The sequence below is a fragment of the Dryas octopetala genome, chromosome 6 (genome assembly GCF_963921425.1).
Source record: "Dryas octopetala chromosome 6, drDryOcto1.1, whole genome shotgun sequence".
In the NCBI taxonomy this organism is placed as follows: Eukaryota; Viridiplantae; Streptophyta; class Magnoliopsida; order Rosales; family Rosaceae; genus Dryas; species Dryas octopetala.
In genome coordinates, this window is record NC_141371.1 from 13,485,411 (window position 1) to 13,511,971 (window position 26,561).

General features: G+C 35.2%; 3 protein-coding genes across 4 annotated transcripts; 2 read left to right on the forward strand and 1 right to left on the reverse strand.

Annotated features, from left to right (window-relative positions):
* The first annotated feature begins 1,820 nt into the window (after nt 1-1,820).
* On the forward strand, nt 1,821-9,812 carry LOC147282580 (binding protein). 2 transcript variants are annotated; one of them, XM_086248647.1, is made up of 16 exons: nt 1,821-1,953; nt 2,540-2,862; nt 3,087-3,256; nt 3,350-4,532; nt 4,700-4,891; nt 5,470-6,126; nt 6,274-6,450; nt 6,839-6,906; nt 7,037-7,259; nt 7,346-7,445; nt 7,561-7,676; nt 7,767-7,824; nt 8,606-8,757; nt 8,845-9,046; nt 9,472-9,642; nt 9,715-9,812. In XM_086248647.1, the coding sequence occupies exons 1-16, from the start codon at nt 1,821-1,823 to the stop codon at nt 9,810-9,812; spliced, it is 4,023 nt and encodes a 1,340-aa protein (XP_086104773.1). The 2 variants fall into 2 exon arrangements, with proteins under 2 accessions (XP_086104773.1, XP_086104774.1); XM_086248648.1 differs by having other exon boundaries at nt 8,845-9,039; nt 9,459-9,642.
* Nucleotides 9,813-14,231: 4,419 nt separating this feature from the next.
* Nucleotides 14,232-16,199, reverse strand: LOC147282581 (protein STRICTOSIDINE SYNTHASE-LIKE 2-like). Its single transcript, XM_086246820.1, has 3 exons — nt 15,863-16,199; nt 15,434-15,700; nt 14,232-14,935 (listed from the first exon to the last, which is right to left on the reverse strand). Exons 1-3 carry the CDS (start codon nt 16,174-16,176, stop codon nt 14,362-14,364), a joined length of 1,155 nt encoding a protein of 384 aa, XP_086102946.1. The 5' UTR covers nt 16,177-16,199; the 3' UTR covers nt 14,232-14,361.
* Nucleotides 16,200-22,804: 6,605 nt separating this feature from the next.
* LOC147282582 (uncharacterized) lies at nt 22,805-25,003 on the forward strand. Its single transcript, XM_086246821.1, has one exon. The coding sequence runs from the start codon at nt 22,974-22,976 to the stop codon at nt 24,546-24,548; it is 1,575 nt and encodes a 524-aa protein (XP_086102947.1). The 5' UTR covers nt 22,805-22,973; the 3' UTR covers nt 24,549-25,003.
* Nucleotides 25,004-26,561: the final 1,558 nt, after the last annotated feature.

Sequence of the window (26,561 nt, forward strand, 5' to 3'; positions counted from 1 at the left end):
GCATGGATTGTTTGCCTTTGACTGACCCAAGAGATTTGTCTGATACGCGAAAGCTGGTCCAGAACATTCTCGATTACCAAAAACAAATTAAAAATTAAAAATCACATAAGTTAGTGTGTTTAGCTTGTCAGGTGGCATTTTTTATTAGAGTGTGATTTACAATTTTGCCTTTTTGTTGCTTGTTTAATTATTAGGTCGATGTTGTCCTTAATTTTTTCATGTTGCCTCATTCTTATTGGATTTACGTGCGTATATTAGAATTCCAACTTTGAGCTTTGGATTTTAGGGAGGTTTTTCTGATTTTTGAGCTTGAATGCTTGGTTATTGGGCAAGTTGTGGATTACACATAAGTACAATTGTATACGTGGCACATGACTTATCAACACAAAACAATTCATCAGAAAATGACATGTGCCAATTAACACTGGGAAGCTACACCAAAGGTTAAGTCAAATGCTGAAAAGAAAAAGGAAATTATCTTTGATGGGTTAAATTCTCCAATAAAGAATTAATTACCAAATCAAATAATTTTATTTGAATTAAATATTAAATTAATTCAAATCAAGCCAATTAACTCTAAATCACTAAAATTAGGGCTCAATCCCACAAATCAATAGATTGAAAATCTAAAATTCTAAAATAAGAATTTCACTCTGGCTTATAAATACAAGCTCTTGATTCAAAAGAGGGACATGGACACTTTTGGGCAAAATCAGACAAACATCAAAACACTCAAATACTTTCATTAAGCTCGTGGATAATCAATAAAAACAATACACACGAGATTGTAACTTTTAAATTTATTAAATACAAATATTTGGTACACCTTTCTTATTTTATTTAATCTGTAGAAAAATTTTGTTCACAAAAATATTTATATTTTCAAGGTTGAGTCCATCCATCGTGAAGTATTAACTTTTAGGGGCACCCTTGGTTGGTTTTATTGACATGTTTTGATGTTCACAGCTATTTGTTCTAATCAAAATGAAAAAGGTACCCTAGGTATTTATGTTGCAATTTGCCACCGTTGGCGTGGCATTTATTTGTTTACATTGAGGATAAACAATTTGAGGCATACAAAGCTCAAGTATAGGAATTGCTGCCTTGTAATTCCGTATTTTCTTTCGCTCAATAATCAATACCATGAAAACCCACAACTGAGAGAAGAGAAGAGAAAAGTGAAAGATGTGAGAGAAAAAAAAAAAAAAAAAAAAAGACGTCAAAAGGCAAAATTGTGCCATAGTCAAATGATATTATATCTTACGTGCACGCGAATGGCATTTATATATGCAATTTTGGAGTTGTATTTGCAATTTATGATATTTTAAACTTACATATACAGTTTTTATGATGTATATGCCCGTGTTTAGACCGCAGGCGTAGCCTGCATCTATAATCTTCGAGTGCTTAGCAAGAATTACTGAGCCCTTGGTAAGAATTGAGCCGAATTGACTGTGATATAAGTTTTTTTCTTATTTCGACATTCTATGTTAAATACCTTAAATTATAGAAGATAAAGTGAGATACAAGACAAATATCATATATGTCTTGTCTGAGCATAATTAAGCCAGCATGGCCAAAAAAAGAAAAAAGCCTGCCAAACAGAAAACGGACAGGGGTGTCATTGTCATTTCACGGTAAGGCCATCTCGGATCCAAATACTATTCTGGCCCGAGCCGTAGCCCACCCGATTCCGTCTAGTACGAAAGGTCATATTCCCGCTCGTTCAAAAATTTTCAGTTCCATTTGAAATCTGTATAAGAGAAAAAGAGAGCAAATCAGCAAAGGGAAAGAGAAAGAACCTCTCTCTCTCTCTGATGATGGCTCGCTTCTTTGTGTTTCCCCAAAGCCTGCGAGCCTTAGAAGAAGAACACGAAGACAACCGCCTCTACGCTCAGAACCCCATTGACATCGCTTCTCTTCGTCCCTCCGAACTCGAAGAGTTCGTCAAAGGTATCTTCCCTTTCCCTCTCTCTCTCACGAAATTTCACTTATCTCTAGCATTTTTCCAATTCTAACGCTCTGTTTGGTTTCCGGGAAATTTCACAATGCAAGACCAGTAAAAAGGAAATTTCAAAATGCCAAATTATACTCTTTTTACTGTTTCTGGTTTTTAAAGAAAACGAATCCATATTCTGCACTTGTCTGGTTTCAGTTTAAGTTCGAATGTTTAGCATTTGTTTACCTCAGTTGTCAAGGCAACCATATAGGGGTTGATTTATTGTTAAGGACACCCTAGAGAGACGAAAGCTTTACCTTGGCTGCAAGGGGCATTAGGAAATAGTAAATTTAGAAAAATTTAATTGGAGTTCAAGAAAGATATGAGCCAACGGTAACATATTTTAGCTGAATTTATTTGTTCTAACAAATACCCTTTTTATTTTTGTTTTGATTTTAAGCAAAAATTATAGACAAATGGGCTTACTGGAGTTCGGAATTCACATTTGTTTGTCTATTGGGGAAAGTGTTTGCTCTTTTTTTTCCCCAAAAAAAAAATTTGCAGTTTTTGAATTCTTGTCTTCCATTTTTGTCCAAACAGGTATATCCTTTGATCTATCCGATAAGGAACTATTTTGCATAGAAGAGCAAGATGTGTTTGATCGTGTGTACTCGTTAATTCGGGGTTACAATAGTCTACCCCCATCTTGTAAAGTCAATCTTGTAGAGAGTCTTCGGTCCAATCTCAGTGTTCTCCTCCCAAATGTTGATTCACTCTCGCGGGTTTCTCAAGGGCAGGATGATGCCACTCCAGTGTTGGATCGGGTTGCATCACATCGTAATGCTTTTAAAATCTACACATATTTCCTCCTTACTGTTGTTCTCACTGAGGAGTCCAGCATCACTTCCAACAACACTACGAAGGTGTTTTCTTTCTGCCCACATCTCTCTTTCTCTATATATATGTTAATTGTTTATATATTTATCTATTGTATTTCTACTTCATTTATGCATCTGTGTTTGTGTGCAAGCATGTGTGTATAGAATATGAACGTAAAATGTTTATAAGCATGTATATAGGTAATTACATTAAGTGTGATATTTCCAATTTTGCTGCCAATATGGTGAAGCGTTTCGCTTGGATTTAGGTGACAGCTAGTACGAGGAAGAAACCTCCTAAGAACTCATGGAACTCATGGAATTGGGAGCCACAGAGGGGCCGCATACTTAATTTGATTGCTAATTCATTAGAGATCAAGCTTTCTTTGCTATTTGGTTCATCAGGCCTGGAAGAAAACTACCTTTCTTTCATTTCCAAGTAAGTTTGGTAACTAAGTCAATCAGATTGACTTCATTTTTCTTTTCTTTGGTGTTGATTATAAATTGAATTTCTCTGTTTGGGGTTTTGTAGAAATACATTTTCTTTGTTTGAGAATGCTACACTTCTAAAAGACTCTGACACAAAAGATGCATTGTGTCGTATAATTGGGGCTTGTGCCACAAAATACCAGTACATGGCACAATCATGTGCATCGATCATGCATCTAGTTCACAAATATGATTTTGTTGTTACCCACATTGCCGATGCGGTTGCTGGGGCTGAGAAGAAATATACAGATGGAAGCCTAGCCAATTCTCTTATCAGAGAGATAGGGAGGACAAATCCCAAAGACTACATCAAGGATACTGTTGGGGCTGAAAATGTTGGTCGTTTTTTGGTGGAACTTGCTGATAGGCTACCTAAGCTGATCTCTATCAACATTGGCCTGCTTGTCCCACATTTTGGTGGGGAATCTTATAAGATAAGGAATGCTCTTGTTGGGGTCCTGGGAAAGTTGGTTGCAAAGGCTTTTAAGGATGATGAGGGTGAAGTGAGTTCTAAATCTGCTCGTCTTCGAAACAAGCAAGCCATGTTGGAAATTCTGCTTGAGCGGTGTCGAGATGTTTCAGCTTATACAAGGAGTCGGGTTCTTCAGGTTTGGGCTGAACTATGCGAAGAGAATTCTGTTTCAATTGGCTTGTGGAATGAGCTTGCAGAAGTTGCTTCCGGGAGGTTGGAGGATAAGAGTGCAATGGTACGAAAATCTGCACTAAATTTACTTATCATGATGTTGCAGCATAACCCATTTGGCCCACAACTTCGAATAGCTTCATTTGAAGCAACCTTAGAACAGTACAAGAAGAAGCTGAAAGAGCTTGAACCAGATATCTCTTCAGAAAGTGAAATGAACAGGTTACCATCTGATGGTAATACCTCTGGAGATAGTGAGGTTGATGATGTAAATGCAGGCGTGACTAAGGAGCAGCAGGATAGTTTACCTGATAGTTGCTTGCCCCATATGGAAGAAAATATAGGTCAGAAGGATGGCTCTGTGCCAGATGTTGGGAACTTAGAGCAGACCAGGGCCTTGGTAGCATCACTTGAGGCTGGCTTAAGGTTTTCAAAGTGTATATCTGCCACAATCCCAACACTTGCTCAATTGATGGCATCATCTTCTGCCACTGATGTTGAGAACACAATTCATTTGTTAATGAGGTGCATTCAGTTTCAAATTGATGCCTCAGAAGCATGCCTCCATAAGATGTTGCCGCTGGTATGTTATTATTTTTGTTCATGCCCTTGAAATAATGATTTAACATTCCATTTGGGTCAATAAATTTTTTCCATGTTCAATCTTGATTCTTGAGTAACTGCTCTGGAGCTCATTGTTGACTGGTACATGAGATTTATAGGGTCCTGAATGTGTCTTGGCTTTTGTAGGTATTTTCTCAGGATAAATCCATCTATGAAGCTGTGGAAAATGCCTTCATTAAAATTTACATAAAGAAAAACCCAGTAGAAACGGCCAAGAACCTTATGAATCTTGCCATAGAATCAAATATTGGAGATCTAGCTGCTCTTGAGTTTATAGTTGGTGCTTTGGTGTCCAAAGGTGATATATCCACTGGTGCGGTATGTTCACTTTCAATTCTCATACTAATATTTTGCTTATGTTAGTTGAAAGCTTCCAGTTATGTGAGATTTAATTGAAAATATTTCCTTATTCTGCATACAAAAGATCCACATATTCTTGATGCTTTCAGCTTGACAAACTAAAATTGTTTTGCTTAGGCAAGCAGAAGCCAAATTTTGTTAAGTTATAAAGTTGTTGTTGGCATGTTTGTAATATTGACATTAATATAAAATGTCAACTAAGACAAATATCATATAAAAATTTCACATATGTAAAATTTTATAACTCAGTTGAAGTTTTAAAGAAAGTGTTTTCAATGGAGAAAATAGTTTTCCTATTCCCCCTTACCAAGTGGGTTTATATAAACACTTTGTAATATATTTGCTATCATGATTGGTTCAGCGACATTTTCCCTGCATGTAAGCAAGTATATACATACACATAACAATTGAATCTCATTGTGATTCCCACAGATACTACTTGGAGAGAAAAAAAAAAAATTCATACCAACAGGCAACCTTAATATTGATTTTAGAGCATGGGTCTATGTTTCTTTTTTGTATGATTGTTTTTGCAGATATCAGCATTATGGGATTTATTTTGCTTCAACATAAGTGGAACTACTGCAGAGCAAAGTTGTGGTGCGTTGTCTGTCCTTTGCATGGCAGCAAAATCATCCACTGCAGTTCTTGGCTCTCATTTACAGGACATTATTGATATTGGATTTGGTCGTTGGGCTAAAATTGAACCTTTGCTTGCTAGGACAGCATGCATTGCCCTTCAAAGATTGTCTGCAGAGGATAGGAAAAAGTTGTTGTCTAGTAATGGAAGCCGGGTTTTCGGTATTTTAGAAAGCTTAATTACTGGTTTTTGGCTTCCAGAAAACATATGGTATGCTGCTGCTGACAAAGCCATAGCTGCTATATATACACTCCATCCAACTCCAGAAACATTAGCTGCCAATCTAGTGAAAAAATCCCTTGGTTCTGCATTTGATTGTAGTGGAGGTGAGGAGTTGCAGAATGAAATCAGCAGTGGTACTACTGGCATACTTACTACAGTTCAGGTAGCAAAGCTTAGTAGATATCTCTTTGTTGTAAGTCATGTTGCCATGAACCAGCTGGTATACGTTGAATCCTGCCTTCGGAAGGTTCAGAAACAGAAAATTGGGAAAGAGAAGATGGATTCTGATTTTCAGCATGCTAATGGTACAATACCTGTTGATACCCCAAAGGTGAGATTGAATATTGCATAAGTAATCAATCAATGAAATAGGGTATTGTTATTAGCAATTATTCAGTATTTTTTTTTTTCTAAATTTATCTTTGTTATAATAAATTTTACTGAGTTTGAAGTATTTTTCTTTCATGCCATCCTGCAGGAAGATGGTATCAGTGCTGAGCTGGGCCTTGCTGCCTCTGAAGATGCAATACTTGATACACTCTCTGAAAAAGCAGAAAAAGAAATAGTTAGTGGTGGTTCTTCTGAGAAGAATTTGATTGGACATTGTGCAACTTTCTTGACAAAACTATGTAGAAATTTTAATTTGATGCAAAAGGTAATTCCCGTTGCCCCCCCCCCAACCCACCAAAACAGAAAGAAACAAGAGCTTAATGTCATAATTTCCTTTGGTTTTCTATGAAATTTAAATCATGATAAATGAATTCATCCTCGTAGATTAGCTATATAAGAAATAGGCCTTTCTGGAGGTGATTGAAAATATGAAATTTTATAACTTTTTTTTTTTTTTTCAAAAACTTATGAGTGATGTCATATATGTAATTACAATTTAGTTTGTAACTTTGTATGTACTATTATTTTTAAATTTAAACATTGCAAGTGCATTTCTTCGATATAATGTGTTTGTGCCTTCTTATCATAAAAATTTACATTTAAATTTTATTTTAACTAATTCAATATATTGACTGACTGCTGTATCCTTTCAGTATCCGGAATTACAAGTGTCTGCAATGCTTGCTATGTGTCGGTTTATGATTATTGATGCAAATTTCTGGTGATCTCTCTGTCTCTCTGTCTCTCTCTCTCTCTCTCTGTCTCTGTCTCTCTGTGTCTTGCAAATGCATGTGCATGCATGTATTTAGAAAAATCAAACATGATCTCTGACTTTTAAGTGTAATTTCCAGTGATGCAAATCTCCAGCTTCTCTTCACAGTTGTGGACAGTGCACAATCAGAAATTGTTCGTTCCAATTGCACAATTTGTCTAGGAGACTTGGCAGTTCGGTTCCCTAATCTGTTAGAACCATGGACAGAGAATATGTATTCCAGGTTACAGGACCATTCAGTTTCTGTTAGGAAGAATGCTGTTTTGGTGCTTTCACACCTTATACTAAATGACATGATGAAGGTCAGAGAGACTGGCTGGGCAATGCTGCTTGTTCTTTTTATTTTCTTATGATAAGTGGGCTCTCATTCTGGCTATTGTGTGATCAGGTTAAAGGTTACATAAATGAAATGGCTATACGATTAGAAGATGAAGATGAGAAGATTGCAAATCTGGCTAAACTATTTTTTAACGAGTTATCCAAGAAAGGTAAATTTTGATATCCATCCAGTAACATAGTTTTGGCACTATCATTTTTCTTTTGGTCTTATGAAATTTCCTTTTAAAATGACTACAATTTTTTTCACCCCAATTATGCCTTCAGGGAGCAATCCAATATATAATCTACTTCCAGATATACTTGGAAAACTATCCAACCAGAATCTGAAGAGAGAATCTTTCTGCAACATCATGCAGTTCTTGATTGGTTCCATCAAGAAGGTACAATTTATTCAACCAGTTCCTTTTGGAATTTTTGATTTTATTTACTATTATTGTTTATGAGTTTCTATTAATCTGGAATTTCTGCAGGACAAACAAATGGAAGCTCTTGTTGAAAAGCTTTGCAATAGGTTTAGTGGAGTTACAGGTAAGCATTTCCCGTATTCTTCCTTTTTTGTTTAAAACAAATTATGATTTGATGGCTCTTTTCATTTTTTGCCACTTTTCAACTTATGACATTCACACAATTTAAGGTGTAAAATAATAAAGTCACAATGACCTTCATGTGTTAAGCATTTACTTATTGTTGAAGTGTATAGTATTATACTATCTGACCATTGCAAGTTTTCAGATTGACAACATACCTCATTCTGTCTTTTCGGTTAGATAATGATATTTCTGTTTTATTGCTCTAGTTATCTGCGACACCTTGCTTTTTTTAGTTTTGCTTTGAGCTGTTTGTCTTCTAAAAAAAAGTTTATAGAGGCTTTGGTACTTGCATATGGAATTTCATTGGATATTCTCAATATTGCTTATTCCCTTTCTATTTTCGGTCTGCGAGCCACCTAAAAGTTGAATGTTTTTCCTGGACTTCATGGGAAATACACTATTATAAGTTCATCCGTGTCCATTTGAGTCTAATGCCCGCATGATAAAGGTTATTCACGTTATTCCAGGACCAGAAGGCTGTTTCCTGTTCTGCCTCTTTTAGTTAAAGCTGTTTATTATCTGTAACATCATGCCTGGGATATGGAAGCTGCTTATTCCCGTACCCGCAACCATAATAAACAGTTTCTGAAATTTTCAGTCACATTTTCTTCATGTTTCTCTGATGTTGTCTTCTTGACAATATATGTTAACGTTGATGTTTTTGCATAGTCGTAAATAATAAAAGTATATTTTTCTTATTGGCTAATCTATTGCTGCAGATGTCAGACAATGGGAATATATTTCTTATTGCCTCTCTCAGCTGGCATTCACTGAGAAGGGCATGAAAAGGCTCATGGAGTCATTCAAGACATTTGAACATGTCCTATCGGAGGATACTGTGATGGACCACTTTAAAAACATAATAAACAAGGTTTTGAATAATCTGCTCTTATAGCATCCTCTCATTCATAATGTGAAGTGTATTTTTTTTTTTTTTTTCATACATTATCTGAAACAGGGCAAGAAGTTTGCAAAACCAGAACATAAATTGTGCATTGAGGAGTTTGAGGATAAGCTGAATAAGTTACACTTGGAAAAGAAGGAACTAGAAGTGACAGCAAGAAATGCCCAAATTCATCAACAGAAGATCAGCAGCATGGAAGCTTTTGTGGTTACTAGGAACACTGGAGATGCTAGTTCAGAATCCGATATTGTTGAAGGTTAGTATCATCAACTTATGTGTAATCAAGATATTGTGCTTACCAATAGAGTGTGGAATATAAGCTATACAATCTTCTAACAATGCAGAAGTTTGTGATTTGCATCAACCTCTAGGCACAAACATTTCAGTCTTGGGTTTTAATTAAGTTTTGGTGCTTTTATATGGAATTATGGTAATTTTTGTTAAAGGTTTGGAATTTGAGGACCAAACATCAAAGTTTGGTCTTTCACAGTTTACTAGGTTTTCAAGATTTTTTTTTATTATCTTATTCTTTGATGGATATCATTGATATGGCATGTTGAACTGAATGCACAGGATTTTTTGGTTTTATCCTGTTGCTTCTTTGTACCAAAGAATTCCATGCATGTGTAGTGTGCTTCTGAATCGGTGTGGTTAGGGTCTAACCTCAGGTATTTGGTGTAGAAACAGATGGTGAAGTCATTGATCCATCTAGTAAAGGGATGATCAAGCCTGTGAATGACTTGTCAAAATCAAGATCTGTAGAGTCAGAAGAACATTCTGGTGCTTCCAGTGAGTTGACAGAATCAGAACCAGGTGATAATGAAGTTCAATCGCCAAAAGTTAACATCAGAGGTAGTTTAAGCACCACAGCTTTTTGTAAAGTTAATTGTGTTGGACATTGGTACTAAAGTGCTACTATGACAGGGCCCTCGAAATCCAAAGCGAAGAAAAGCAATATGAAAGATCAGAAAAGTCATATTTCTTCATCCACAAGAAGAAATATTAGGTCAAAACAAAGGTAGGGTCTTATTTTGTTTGCTCTTTCTTAGCATGTGGAAAGCATATATTCATTTTAGCAAATTTCTTATAAAAAAATATTTGTTTTAGAAAATTAATGCAGTTTTCTTGAGGATTGCTCTTTGATAGCTTTAACACCTTTTCTATGACATAAACATACTGGGTAGTGTTCTTGTTAGGTATTTAGTATGTTGCCATATTGTGAATTTGGATTATAAATGTTAACATGAATCTACCTAATCAATGGTTTAAATTGACAGTCTAACAACATAACATGCATGAGTGGCTAGTTAAAACTTCTTTAAGAATTCTAGATTAGGATGTAGGCAATATCCAGTATTAACATTAATATTAGTTTTAAGTTTTCAACCAAACAGTTCCTTATCTTATGTACCATATAATACTTTGGAAATCGCTCCACAAACAAGCTTCTTCAAAAGTTAAAAACAAACTGAAAATAAAGCAATGTAAGTTAATGTGTTAGTGCTGCTCCATTTGCTAGCTTTAATTAAGATCATGCTTTTTGGGTAGGCAGTGTTTCCATTAACTGGCACATTTAACATACCTTTGTAACATTATGCAGGTAGAATTGTAGAGTGGTTCACATTAATTAATCTTCTGTGAGTAGAAGCAAGAATCTCCTTTTGTTGTTGACTTGCTTGGAGTCTTTGTAATTTGCGTAAGGTAATATTTTGGCTGCATTAGTACAACGATAACCAGAACCAAGAAGGGACAGAAAAAAGAGAACCAAATATTGTATTGGTGTAAGAGAAGAACTATCTAAAGACAGACATGAGGGTTGTTGTTGGACGACCTACTTTTGCTTGTAGTCTTGTATAGATGAATGAAAGCTGTGGTTATTGAGTATATAATCTTTACTCTTATTTGAGACCTAGTCTACCCCAAAAAAAAAAAGCATGGTGCATAGTTTAACCTTTGTTGCAAGCATGCTCATTGTGATTTTGCTACGAGGAAGTATGAGCATTGGCTTAGTAGTAAGTGATGGGTCTATACGTAGAGGGACATATTTATAAGGAAACTGCATGCTATGCTCCTTTTGGCCTAATTACATTTATAGTTTCTGTAATTTGCTTGATTTTTCACCTTCATCCATGTAGTTTTAATTTTGCCAATTAGAAACTTATAGTTTACTAATTTGCAATTGAAGACAATCCGTTAAATCTATCAAATAAACAAATGGAAAAATTACGTGGTACCATGTGGTGCTCAGAGTCAGATGTTGGCTGTAAAACTGTCTTTTTGGATTTGATTTCAAGTGTGCCTTAATATTTAATGGTCGTCTTCCTCGTTGGTTCCACTGTCGTTGTGTCTCATCAAATATTTGGTGAGCTACCATATAAGAATGAAAAATATGTGCAAACACGACGGAGTGAGGGGTCCGTGGACCGTAGTCATGACCTTCAAAATTGTATAATATATGCCTTAAAGTTAGATATGTATTTCAATTTATGTTCTTTGTTAATTTGATAGTATTTGACCGTCTTTTAAAGTATTATTTGCTTGTGTGGAAACTATAAAATCAACGCAATTTTTTACATAGTCTGTTACGAGGCATTCATCCTAGATTTTGTTAAAGGCATTTTTGTAAATTAAATACCATTTTCCCACCCAAATTATCCACATATGTCATTTCACAAGATATATGCTCCAATAGAAGTTAAGGTGGATTTCTTGTCACTTGCCACATAAGAAAACTTAGGTTCTATAACATCCATGTAAACGCTAATACCTCAAAAGAGTGATCACATTAACAAATGATATAAATCAAAAGACGAACATAATGTTAGGGTATACATTGTAAAGTTTTAAAGATCAAGGTGCAAAATGAAAAATGACCTGAACGTTGGAGCATATAAAGTGTAATAAACCTTTGCTTATATTTATCCATCTCTCTAGCTTCTCTCACATAAATCAAAAACTTAGCAAAAGCATTAAAAAAAATCATGCATATCTAATCTCTGGAACGAAGAAGACTTGGTTTAGTATAATGATGGAAGGAATCAAATGTGGTGGTGGTGGAGTTGAAGGGACTGGAGGAGGGAGTTGGCATGCAGTTCAGTGCCCATCCTTAGAGGACAACCCAAGTGGGATCTATGTATTTTGCCTCCAATAGAAGCTTGGAAAGCTTGTATCTTCCTGTTGGGGCAATTTTTTGTGGAATGTAGATTGTACAACAGCCCAATTTTTTGAGTAAGTGGAACTAGGTGCTTGCTAAACCCAATAGGAAGATTTAACAATTATAATTTTTTTTAAAAAAATATTATAAAAGTAATTTTTCTTTCTGGTTGATCAAAATTATAAAAAGCTCTTTTAAATTTTCTTTAGGATAATTCCAAGCATAATTTGTACCTTTAGGCGGCGACAAACTATCAAGAAACAATATCTATCAAAATTATATCAATGTACACAGTACAAGTTATTTTTAATTATTAAAAGCATGAATAATTTTCCAAATTATAGGAAAAACATGATTGAACCTATGATTTGCAGAGAAGGCATGATGATGGCATGGCTAAGAAAGGTAGCATGGAGAGGGTTGTGGTGATGGCATGGCTAGGAAAGAAAAGAGTGGTACGCTTGCTCTCCCCTTCTCTCTCTGAATGAATTCTCCTTTGGTTGAGGTCTCTATTTATAGAGAATTTTGGGGGCTTTTGTGTAATAACAGGAAATATGGGATAAAAGGTGTAAATACCCTTTTTTAAGGGATGAACTGTAAGGTTTAGTTCGGTTTAGTTCCTAATTAATCAGCCAATGGGATGAAATAGACGAGTAGTATTATGTTTCTATTTGCCTACCCATTAGTTTCAACAATCAATGGACTTGGGTTTTAGGCCCCCCAAGTAGCCCAAAACTATCATTGTTTGGATCCCCTTTTGTAGCCATCTGACAAGTCCCGGTAGCATGGACGTGGCTTGGATCCCCTTTTGTAGACCCTGCTTTGTTGCCATTGATAAAAAAATCATTATGAAGTTAATATGTATCTTCAGAATAGAAAGTTGATACAGATCCTTCTCACCATCACAGTGAACTTTGAAACTTCAGCACCTTTTACAACAATGAAAGTATCATTTGTGCTATTTATTAATCAATCATGTGCAATTGCAATGTCAGTTTGTGGTTAAAATTCCTCAAATGTTGAAACTTCTTTGCATTTTTTGTTTCGTGCAAGAGAGAATATACTGTCACTTAAAGGTTCATGGCTACTTCCACTGCATGCCTGTTTATTTATTAAATCCATTTTTTCGTGGATCAACCTATGCATCAAAAGAAATCGATGGCTCGCTTTTGTTTGCAGATCCTTTTTTATCTAGAGAGGAATTCCTTTATTAAGGGTTACAGTACATGTTGAACTAGTATAATAGTTACTCGATTCGAAGTTCTATATGAGTAACATAAATAAAACTCTCATTTTATTTTTGTTTATGGAGTTATATACCATTTAGTAGCTTTCACTGCAGGACATGTTGAACTTGTATGATAGTTACTAGATCTAAACTTCTATATGACTAACATAAATAAAATTCTCATTTTCTTTTATCTCTGAAGTTGTATACAATTTATTAGCTTTTGTTGCAGGACCAGAGACTTGTAGATAAACTCTCATATGTTATTGTTGGTTGGTGCAAAAAGGTGGGACAGTAACTGAAAATTGAAGTGCTTTTAAAGAAGATTGGATTCTTGGGGAACTAGTGAATCTCAGTTTTTTAGTTTGTCTCCAAAGGTAAATATTCCGCTATTAATCATACTTTCTTGCTAATTGAACATGTATTGAGAAATCTAAACAGAAAATTGGCATTGCATTCAGTTTTCAGTTTTTCTGTACCATCTTTTGTCCTGGACTCTGGAGTAATAAGTGGTTGGCACTTGGCAAGCTTTTAGAACAGAAGCTAGTAATGTTAAGAACTGCTCTTTGTTGTGTTTTATGGTGCATTTGGGGGAGCGAAATAGGGCACATTTACGAGATACGGAATTGATGTGTTATGCTGAGAGGGCAATGCTTGAAAGTTCGTAGATGAATTCCCAAGATATTGGAGATGTACTGAAAGTGCAGAGTGAAGAAAGTTTATGAGTACCTTTACCAAGAAGCTATGTTTTTCAAGAGGTTTTTTAAGCTTAACTTGTTGTTGGTGAACCATTATTTTATGCAGAAAAGTGAAAAGTTGACTGCAATGCTGCACTATCTTCATAATCAGCATTCAATGTGACATGTTTACTTAGCAGAATACAGGTTTGAGTTTCTCTTATTCTTTTCCTTAGAGAATCATAATTAGTATTTGCATTTTTTAAACATTGGATTTGTTTTTACTTAAGTACTGAACAACTAATAGTTGTCTTGGGTCCTCAACTATATATGAAACTTTTTCTTTTTGGTTGATAACAAAATATGAAACTTCGAATGAAAGGAAATGAACTTTACTTTTATTGTATAGCATTTTAAATTTAGAGTTTCAAATATATATCACTTTTGTTAAAAGTCATGTAAATTAATAAGAAAAAACTAACACCATAAACGAAAAAAGGGGAGAAAAACCCTTAAATTTTATGCTTTCCTGCAAATGGCATATTTATTGATCCAATCCAAAGAGTTCCATCCTTCTCCTCCACTTCACTAATAGACTTCCATCTATGCCCACTTGTGTCTTTAAGCATTTCCAACACAACACCTTCCTCACTCAACCTGATTGCCAATCCCCTGCTCCCTGTCCATTTTGCCACATATGAATAAGCTTTCATAATGTTCAAAAAGGGCAGCTTAAGCAGTGTATTTCCTATCAATGGATATGAAAGAACCCATTTCAAAATCCACAGCCTTCTTGAGTGAATTGCCACCCAAAAGCCCCCTCTAGGACTCCTCTTGATGTTGTCTGGAAATCCTGGAAGCTCAGCAAAGACTTCGAATGCTCCGGCTTTCGACGTTTTCAACCAGTACCTCATGATCCTGCAAGGAGTGGTCTCTGCAACTAGGATGAAGTCTCCATTTTTGCTCAGTGCCACCCCATTTGGGAATGAGAGGTTTTCAAGAAGAACATCTACTTGTTTGCTTTCAGGGTCATATTTCATTAGCCTTCCAGTTTTGTCCCCACTTAATATCACAGAGATGTAATTCCTGAAAAATTATGACAAGTGCACAACTTACTTGCTTAGCATTGTAGGGTTGGAAAATTTGTGCACCAACGTAGCTGAGTAATTCACAGCATAACTATTGGTGTTTTGTTTATGTATGTAATATATATGTACATATCATGTTTATGTAGTTATTATATTACATCAAAAAATGCAGCTCAAATCTAATGACCATTTTTATGGAATAAAGTAGAGACATAAGACTGGGGAGGAGGTGAGCGAGAGTTAAGCTCTTACTTGGGTGCAGGATTAATACTGTCAATCACTGGAGCTACAAGCCTTTACTTATCTAATGACATTTTTGAAAGATAAGGGCTTTAGCATATGCAAGAAAAATAACGTTTTAAAGAAATAAGAAAAGCCCAGAACTTTGTTCTGTAGAATTACACTCAAATTCGATCACCCTTCCCCCAAAATATATAGTATAGTTCTCAAATTAAAAGGAAGTATCTATATACATAGAGGGTATGTGACATTGTACCTTCTCTGATATTGTGAACTGCTATCTGTGAAATACACTGCTCCTTGTTCTTGATCAATGTCCAAGGCATTGGTAAATCGAATTGGAGTGCCTTGTGCACTTGTCGCAACTGTAGAAGCCGAGCCACCTTCAGGCCCCACAATGAGCAGGCCCATATAAGCATCAGCAATGTAAAGGTCACCGCTGGTTTTGTTGAAACATAGGCCCAATGGACGCCCACAAATGTGCTCCGCTTGATCGTGTTCATGTGGCCCTTCACAACCCTCTCTGCTAAATGATAAACCAAGTTTCTACTTAAGCAACTCAATTTTTTCACATGTGCTATCTAGTCAAAAATTGATGAGAAGTCTTCTAAAATTACCTTTTTTGATGAGGGTTAAACTATTTTAGTTCAAAATATAAAGTCTTACTTTTAGTATAAATTGATACCTGTTTGGAGAAGTTAGAGCGAAATTGATCCATTGGTGTTTGTGTTGTTGCCATTTGACTATCCTGCCATCTGAGACTCCAGTATAGGGACCTCCACCAAGAGGATCAAAGGCAAAGCTCTCAGGGCCAACACCACCACTACCCAACATTTGAACGCCTGCTTCAAACTGCTGCCCAAACTTGTTGTCATTGGAGAGCAGCTTCTGTGCTTCATCTTCTGCATGATGAGACCAAAACTTGATGGCGTTGAGAGTAAGCAGAGCTGAGAGGAGAGCACCCATTGTTGCTGCCAACAACAGCTTTGTCCTCATCATGCTTCTCTTGCTTGTCCAGAACACAAGCCAGTTATGAACAGAGCAATGCCACTTACGCCTATATATACGTGGCCTCCCGCATGTCATACTTGCACCACTTCTCTTTAACTCAATCAAATGTGGGCCCACTTCTGTGGATAAAAAAATAAAAAATAAAACAACACTAGTGTTTGGAGTTTCTGCTCATTATTTTTCTTTTTGAGTTTATTTTGTCTAATATTATGTAGTTTTTATTTTTTATTTAATTTTTTTTCAAGGTAATTATGAATGATTCTAGGCATTTCTAGCTCTTTTCCTTCATTAGAAAGGAAAATAAATTTTAAACACTAAACTTGAAACATCAATTACTTACCTACATTTTAAAATGGGGAGCTTTAGGGGGTGGACTTTAGTTGGGACCTTTCAGCTTGAACTTAGCTACGTCTTCTCCATCTGGTGGACTTTAGTTGGGTTGGTTCAGTCACCGAACTTTAGTTGGGTTGATATGTAGTTTATTTGTTTATTTGTGGGTTTAAGAGGTGATGTGGATCTGATTAATTAATTTGTTTGGTTGCTTTTGATTGCAGAAGCTTTAATTTTGGTTTATTTAGATTTGATTACATGTTTAAGAGTGACAACCTATTATTGTGTTTTTTACATTCCTTTAGGCTATGATATTTTATATATATATATATATTTTTTTTTTTCATATTGAATGATTGTCACTGTCAGATCGTAGTAATAGGTGATTATTACTGCAAAGCAGTAGCAATAAGTAATTGTTACTATCAAACAATAACAATACCTGATTATCACTGCAAGACAGTAGCAATAAGTGATTATTACTGACAGGTAGTAGCAATATATAGGTAATTGTTACTATTAAATAATAACAATACATGATTGTCACTACCATGCAGTAGCAATAAGTAATTGTTACTATCAAACAATAACAATACCTGATTGTCACTGCCAGACAGTAACAATGGCACTAAAGAAAAGTCTCACATAATTAAATCAAGATGTGTAGGGTACGTCTTATATTCGTCAACTCCTACACATGACTTGGAGTTGTGTATCAACATTAATTCTAAAGTTGTAGATTGTAGATGATCATGGTGCACAACACTGGATGTACAAAATAAATCATGACCACTGATTCTTTTGAATTAAACTATTGATTCTTAATCATAATGTAACTGAACAAACCATTTGATTGATTAATATATACGGTCGCCGAATGAGACGAAACAAAATGGATAATGTCATATCCATCCTTGCCAAGGACCCATCATGAGGATTACTAGTAATTCTCATCTTTGCTTTGTTCTGCAATTTCTAATTTTTCTTTTTCATCAACCGTATATTATCTGCTTAGAAAAACAGAAAGAAAAGAAAATCGTCCTTAAGTCAGGCTCTTTCAAACAAACAAGGAACACATATAATCCATAGACTAATGCCCCACTCCTCCAAGTCCAAGCACGACATTGGTGAAGCATACTCCTCGGTTCATCTTAGCCACATGAATGATATATATTGGGTGAAAATGACACATGAATTTGATGGTTGAAAACTAGGAAAGAGACATAACCAGACAGTGTTATTGAGGAGTGTGACTGAAATTAGATCATTGGGCTTGGGCAACCAAGCTTGTGGACATAGTCTTCTAGACCTTCTCCACCTCAATTTCTGATAATTTTATGGGGCCACAGTGCCACACCCACACTTTCTAAACCTTGTGGCCTTTTTTCTACATCTTTTTGCTACAATTTAAAATGTGTGACACTGCTTTGCTTGGTAAAACAAGGACTTTGTTATGATGGAGAATCATGCAGACCGAGGACCCGCCTGGTCCTATGACTCACTCCTTCATTTGGTCATCTGAGTCATGTCAAATGTGAGCAAGGGTCCAGCTGTTCTCAAAAAGATTAGATAATTTCTTAACACTCTATTGTATGGTATGGAGGGGAAGCTATATGTCACTTAGAAGTTTGCATTGATCCTTAATTATAACAGGCTTACCGCATTTGTTGTTTGCTTGTATGTCTTTTGTGCATGGCAGTCTTGGCAGAGATCAATCAACTAATTCTAAGAAGAGGCACCAAAATTGCTTGAACACTTCTAGAGTAGTGCAAGAAGACTTTCCTCGGGTAATGTTAAACTGTAAACTATATATAAAACATCCAGTTATATATACTTGAGACATACATGTATAAGAACACGAAAATCATCACTACCTGCAAGTCCAAACTTACCATTAGATGAGGAAGACATGGTGGAATCAACAAGCTAGCCTTCTACTCTCTCTACAACTTGAAGTAATTGATTCTATGGGGCTCAATATTCTGCAGTGTGTATGAGAGCAGGGACTAGCTCTATTGTATAGAGGTTGTTTCGGCAAGTCCTTCCCATAGTAGACTTTGTGCCGAGATACAATCCTGCTTCTCTAAGGTTAAGAGTCCTAGTTCATATCTAGGTGGAGTCCTACAACTTCTATAAGTCCCTCATCCCTTAAAACTTATTAACATAGCTGTCATATGGGGTGAATCCGGATAGACCATGGAGAGCTCAATTCCTTTGTTCTTAAACATGATGAGTTGTTTTGTTTCCTAAGTAAACTAGATTTGTCCATAAATAATTCTTACATAAACTCCCTTGAACAGAATTCGACAAGGTTGAAGCACATCTTAGAGAGAATTCGAGCACTATTTGAGATTTGAGAATTGAGAATTGAGAGTTATATTTATAAAATTTCAAACGTGTTAAGTGTCTTTAAAGAATAAAGATTCAAAATTGACATAATTTAAAAATTTATCAATACATAAAGATAATATTTGCTATTGCGGTATCTATATTATATAACAAAAAGTAAGTCCCCGTCCAACTCTAAGACCTTTATGACTTTATGTAGCAAGCCTACCACCATGCAATCTCGATAAACTATTTACAACCACAAGTAAAAAGAACAATGTTAGGTATTTAAATGATCTGTTTCATCATATTACACTAAAAAAATTAATGTATATGTTCTCGTATTATTTAAATAGTTTAACATGTTATACTATTAGACCGTGAATTCAAATAATTAATTAGAAAGATGCTTGTTTTGTTATATGATTCAAACCAATTATGTAACAAGAAAATATAACATATAAATTACCTTTCTATTTGGATTCTCATTGATGGCCTAGAGGTTGTCATAAGGACATCCTAGTTGATGCCATTGCAATGTCTGCATTGTAATGGACAAGTTTGAGTGATGGGTAAAATCAAAGCATTGCCTTAATTAAAAAGCTTTGTAGATTATAAAATACATGCACCAAGACATTGTGTGCTCACCCAATTACCTAGTAGAGCCAAAATGAACATGCCAATATATGAAAAAACAAACAGAGAAAGGTTAAAAGTCGGAGATTGATTATACCGTGTGACATCTTTTAATCTACTTTGTCTTTTTTTTTTTTTCAAAAGAAATTGTGGTTCGAAATACCGGGAAAGTTAATATTATAAGATTAATAATTAGTTGGTTACCTTTGCTCTACTTTATTTTGATAATAAAAAAAAGATTTTGTTTATAGGTGGACCACCTCTATTTGTACATGGATTCAAGGGTGTGTGACAGTGTGAGGAAAAAGAGAAAAAATTCATAACGAGTCCATTTTGAATTTGTCAGATTACAACTAGATATGTATTTGCAATCCTTAAATCTACACTACATTAGTTAGAAATAAGTCAAATAACACAAGGAAAACAAACGCAACAAAAAATTCAAATCCCTCTACTATACGCCTAACTTATGCATAGTGTTTTGGACCTTTTTATCTCAATTACTGAAAAGCTAATAGTTGTATTGGGCCATCAACAATATATGAGACATTTTCCTTTTGGTTGATAACAATATATAGGAGCAGACTCTTCTATTGAGGTATATCTAAACTTATTTATGTTGAGGTATATCTCAACTTATTTCGTTTTGTGTCGATCTAAACCGTTCATTTTTTCCATCTTCATTAATAGATCATCCTTGTAAAAAATTAACCAAATCGAAAATCATTTGCCTATCTAACTTTGATCAAATAAATGGACGAACCAAATATTTTCGATAAAACCATTCATTTGTTTTATCAAAGTTGGATAGGCAAATGATTTCCGATTTGACTAATTTTTTGCAAGAATGATCTAATCAATGAATATGTAAAAAATGAACGGTTTGTATCGATACAAAACGACTCGTGTGGCCCCAACAAGGTCATATCTCAATATAAATAAGTTAAGGTATACCTTAATGAAAGGAGCCTGTATATATGAGAGTTAAAAGGAAATGAAGTTTAGTTTTATTGTATAGCATTTTAAATTTAGACACTACAAGAAAATGAGGCTAATGCAAGGGTTTAAATTTCGAAATTTTCAGCGAAATTTCGTCGAAAATTTCGTTTTTCAGGGGTTCCGAAATTTTAACACCTATTCGACTAAATTTCGGAAAATTTTGGCGAAATATTCTAAATTTCGAATGCCCTTACAGCAACTTTTTTTGAATTTGAGCGAAATTTCGCTCAAATACCCAGCCTAACCCTCGGCGAGGCGAGCTGCCCTCGTCGCCAGCCATCGCCGGAGGCAGCAGATCAAATGGCAACGACGTCGCCGGAGGCAGATCGAAGAGAGACAACGTCGCCCGAGCCAGATTAAAGAGAGATCAAAGGGTGATTGGGCAGGGAGGAGAGAGAAGAAGGAGAAAAGATCTTGGAGAGAGAAGAGATGAGGGAAAGGAAGGAGGAAAGAGATGAGGTCTGGTGTGTCTCTCTGCAGTGGCGTCTTAGACTAGGAAAGAGGAAGTTACGGGAAGAAGGGAAGAAAGGAAGAAATAAAAGAGAAAAGGAGGAAAGAGAAGAAAAAAAGAAAAAGAAAAAGAAAAGAGGAACTGAAGAAGTTACGGGAAGAAACTAGAAAGGAAGAAAGAAAAGAGATAGGAAGGAAAAAGAAGAAAAAGAGAAGAAAAAAAAAAAGAAAAGAAAAAGAAAAAAAAAAGTTTATTGTTAATTGGGATTTGGGGCCTTTGGGCAATTGGAAAGAAAAAAAAAATTTAGAATTTCGTTTAGTTGTTTTAAACTCTAAACCCTAATACATTTATATATAAAAATAATTAAAAATACTTTAAAGGGCCTAAACCCTAATATCTTAGTGTGTAGATTATAAAGAATAAAGAGTATTAGAGTATATATAATATATAGGATTTAGTGTATGAATTATAAAATATGAGTATATTAATTTCATTTATTCATTGTACTAATTTTATTTAACAGTATTTGCTTCCAGCGTCCATTATATTCATCACATATCACATGGAACTTATCATATAATTTGGTTTCTTCAATATTTTTTATCAATGTAGTAGATAATATGTTAAATAAACATATGGTAAAGTTTCATTCAAAATTTCCGTATTTTGATAGCAATTTCCGTCGTTTCTGTCGAATTTTTGTTGAAATTTAAAAATCTTCGAAATTTCCGTCGAAATTTCTATCGAAATTTCCGTCGAAATTTCTATCGAAATTTCTTCGAAACCCAAAATTTTATTCCTTGGGCTAATGTGAGAAATTATTCTGTATAACCGATATATTGAACCAGCCTTGCAGAGATTGATATCGAAATTTCCATCGAAATTTCCTCGAAACCCAAAATTTTATTCCTTGGGCTAATGTAAGAAATTATTTTGTATAACCGATATATTGATACCAGCCTTGCGGAGATTGATACCAGCCTTGCAGAGGAGCAAGGTAGGGGATCCAGTTCCCTAAACCTATGACCAATATGCCTAATAGAAAGGACAAACAATGCTATAAATGTAGACATAGAATAAGAAGAATAGTAATGGCTCCGTTGCTAAGAGCCTGTACAATGGCATATCAATATACTATACTATAGCTATATCTTTATCATTTTCTAAATAGAAGTTATGTAACGAAAAAATAGTTAAGAGTGTTTAGCTTCTATTAATTTGGGTTTGACCTTGCTTGATAAACCTCCCCAGGCGTGTGAGCACCTCCTTTTCGAGGATGATTATGTTAAGCTTTATAAAACCCGTTTTGCAAGTAATTAGTTAATTAGTATATTTTTTGAAAGTGAGAGTGTGTATGTTCAAAAGAAAAGTGAGTATTTAGTATTGGATAGATCACTGATATAGAATGGAATGTCAGTCTAATGGAATTATGGACCTGCTAGTCTTTAATTGTAACACCAAATCAACATATCATAATAAGCGGGCAAAAAAAAAGTGAGTACATTATTAGATCCAAATTAAACAAAACAACAGTATAAATTGGATCAAAATTAAAAAGAAAAACAAAAAAACAAATCGACATTGAAGAGAGATGACAGAAATAACAGGATGGTATTTTATAATTATTTTCTAAATAGAAGTTTATCTGTTTATGTAACAAAAAATTAAAAAAGAAGTTAATAGCGTTTGGCTTATATTAAGTTTGTGGACAAATGTTAGTGGCGGACAAATGTCAAAATATTAAGAGATGACATTGGGAACAGAGTATTTGGGACAGCCGATTTCATCTCAAACAAAACCCTCTCGCTATCTGAACAGAGTATTTGGGGGCTCCGAGATGCTGAAGACGACGATGTGGAGAAGTGCTTCTTCTTCTTGCAACAGACACAGAGGTATTCCTTTGCCTTGTCTTCACAGAGGTATTCTTTTCTTCAACAATTACTTTGCCTTGTTTCATTCTCAATCCTCAAACCCAACAAAATCTACAAACCCCCAACCCAAACCCACTAATCTCCACGATGCTTTCAATTTGTTCAATACCATGCTTCAAATGCGTCCTCTGCCTTCGGTTGTCCGTTTCAATCAAATTATGGGTCAACTTGCCAAATTGAAACATTATTCGGCAGTCATCTCTTTGCATAAACAAATGTGTCTGTTGGGAATTGCACCTGATATTTATACTCTTACTATTGTCATCAATTGTTTTTGTCATTTGAAACAAATGGGCTATAGCTTATCTGTCTTGGGAAAATTCTTCAAATTTGGCTTTGAACCAAATGTTGCAACCTTCACCACTCTAATCAGGGGCTTTCTTCTCGAAGATAGAGTTGCTGAGGCTGCAGGACTGTACAGAAATATGGTGGAGGGAGGTTGTAAGCCCAATGTGGTCACATTTGGTACATTAATAAACTCCTTTTGCAAAAAGGGTAATAATGGTGCGGCTATTCAATTGCTTAGGAAGATGGAACAAGAAGGCTGTAAACCTGACGTAGTTGTCTTTAACACCATCATTGACAGTCTTTGTAAAGACACACTAGTTGCTGATGCATTGAATCTCTTCTCAGAAATGATTAGTACCGGTATTGTCCCAGATGTTGTTACATACACCTCTTTGATTGATGGAGTTTGCAAATTAGGCAAGTGGGAAGAAGCTACGAGATTGTTGAAGGAAATGGTGAGTAAAAAAATCTTTCCAAATGTTCACACCTTCAGTGTCTTAGTAGATATACTTTGTAAGGAAGGGAAAATTGTGGAAGCAAAAAGTGTGGTTGAAATTATGATTCAAAGAGATATTGAACCTGATACGGTTACATACAATTCACTTATGGATGGTTATTGTTTGCAAGGAGAGTTGAAGGAAGCAAAAAAAGTTTTTGATCTAATGCGTAGCAAGGATGCCATTGTTAATGCTCATAGTTATAACATATTAATAAATGGATATTGCAAGCATAAAAACATGGAAGAGGCCTTGATGCTTTTTGAAGAAATGTCTCGTACAGGAGTGGTTCCAGATACCATTACTTATAACACTCTTATGGATGGTTTTTGCGAAGTGGGGAGAACACAAGATGCTCAAAACTTGCTCTCTAAGATGCAAGCTTGTGGCCAACTTCCAAATGTCCGAACTTATGCTGTTTTACTGGATGGCCTTTGTAAAAACCAACGACTTTCTATGGCAATAGAATTGTTTAGAGAGATAGAAGGCAAGAAGTTGGATATGAATATTGTGATTTACAATATTCTAATTGAAGGTTTGTGCAAAGTTGGAAAACTTGAATCTGCAAGGGATCTCTTTTGCAGTTTATCATCAAAGGGATTTGAACCTGATGTGTGGACATATAATATAATGATTAGTGGATTTTGTAAGAGGGGCCTAATAAATGAAGCAGAGAAGTTGCTTGCACAAATGAAAGGGAAAGGCTGTTCTCCAAATGGTTGCTCGTATAACACAATTATCCAAGGGGTTGTAAATAACAATGAGGCATTAAGGGCGACGGGACTTATTCAAGAAATGGTGGAAAGGGGTTTCTCCGCAGATGCATCAACGTTGGAATTGATAGTTGATTTATTGTCTAAGGATAATGTAGATCCTGCTTTGTTGGCATTGATAACATGAGTTGATTTGCATCTTTGAAAATTCAAAGTTTTTTCAGATCCTCCTCTTTATCACAATAAACTTTGAAACTACTGCACTTTTAACAACGATAGATGTCGGTGTCTATGTTATGTGAAATTTATGTCTCTTATCATGTAGATTCTTCTGGTCTTTAGAGCTGGGTGTGAAAGTTTGTTGGTGTGATAGTTGTTGCAGGTTGGTTGATTGTGGTGGTGGTGGTGTTGGTGCAATGATAGTTTGTTGTGTTGGTAGAGGTTTTATGGTCCAAGTGGTTCACAGTGCTTATGGGTATGCGAGGACCTGGTATGAGGCTTGACCTGGTATGGTTCTTCCTTCGAATGGAACAAAGATATCCCTGAAAAGTTAATATGTAAGTTTAGTTTACACTTGGTGGATATTCTCGAGTATAACCTTGTATTTTCTTCAGACTCCATGTTTTAAATGAAAAAATTCTGTGATAATATGTCACTTCTTTACATAGAAAATGTAGGAAGCAGTTTGGGTTTTGTGTTGGGCATTGAAAATCTTGAAAAATATTCATTTAACTTGACAAAAAAGAAAAAGGGTTGAAAGCAAAAATTGCGTAAAGATGAAATTACCTTATTGACAAAATGTAATTAATCCAAACTAAAGTAGACTACCAGCTTTCAATTTTTTACAATTTGGTCTATTTTTTACAAGGACATGAGGTATAATTTGGTCTATTTTTTACAATTTGACATGTATTTTATGATATATATTTTTTGTATTTTTCTTAATGACTAATTTCTGTTTATAAATTACTATATGTCTGATTAAAAATTTTAAAAGAGGAACAAAAAAAAAAAAAGGAAAAAAGGAAGCTATAATTAAAAATGAAGGATATATATGAGTATAAATTGATACCTGTTTGGAGAAGTTAGAGCGAAATTGATCCATTGGTGTTTGTGTTGTTGCCATTTGAGTATCCTGCCATCTGAGACTCCAGTATAGGGACCTCCACCAAGAGGATCAAAGGCAAAGCTCTCAGGGCCAACACCACCACTACCCAACATTTGAACACCTGCTTCAAGCTGCTGCCCAAGGCCGGCCCTGAGGGCAGGCGAGCTGGGCGACCGCCTAGGGCCCACCCACCAAAGGGCCTCTTACTTCTAAGTTGGGTTTCTTAAAAAAAAAAAAATATATATATATATATATATACAGGCTCCTTCTGTTGAGGTATACCTCAACTTATTTATGTTGAGGTATACCCTGTTAGGGCCCATACGAGTCGTTTTGTGTTGATCCGAACCGTTCAATTTTTACATCTCCATTGATAGATCATCCCTGCAAAAAATTAGCCAAATCGGAAATCATTTACCTATCTAACTTTGATCAAATAAATGGACGAACCAAATATTTTCGATGAAACCGTCCATTTGTTTTATTAAAGTTAGATAAGCAAATGATTTCCGATTTGACTAATTTTTTGCAAGGATGATCTATCAATGAAGATGTAAAAATTGAATGGTTCGGATCGACACAAAACGACTCGTGTGGGCCCCAACAAGGTCATACCTCAACATAAATAAGTTGAGGTATACCTCAACAGAAGGAGCCTATATATATATATATATATATATCTTTTTTACTATTTTTACTTTTAGTTTAGGCCTCCTCCATCCATTCGACTATTCCTCTAATCCTCTACCTCTTTTCTAACTATTCCTTGTCGAATATTTCTCTTCATCACTCTCTAATAGTCTCATAGTCCAGGGCCTCATTCATCCATTCGACTATTCCTCTTCTCTTTGCTTTACACTTTGCCTCCTTTAATTAATATCGAGAAGTAAGGAAGCTCTCTAATTTGGTAGCAAAGGTTTGTTAGCAGAGAATTTGGAATATAGATTGCCAAGAAGCTTGTTACATGTATTAGTTATCTTTAAAATTGACTCCAGCTTTTGTGTACTTAAAGATTCTCAATTAATTCAAATTAGTTCTATTTTTTAATTTCTCTTACTAAATTGATGGTTATCAAGTTAGAAATTGCTTATT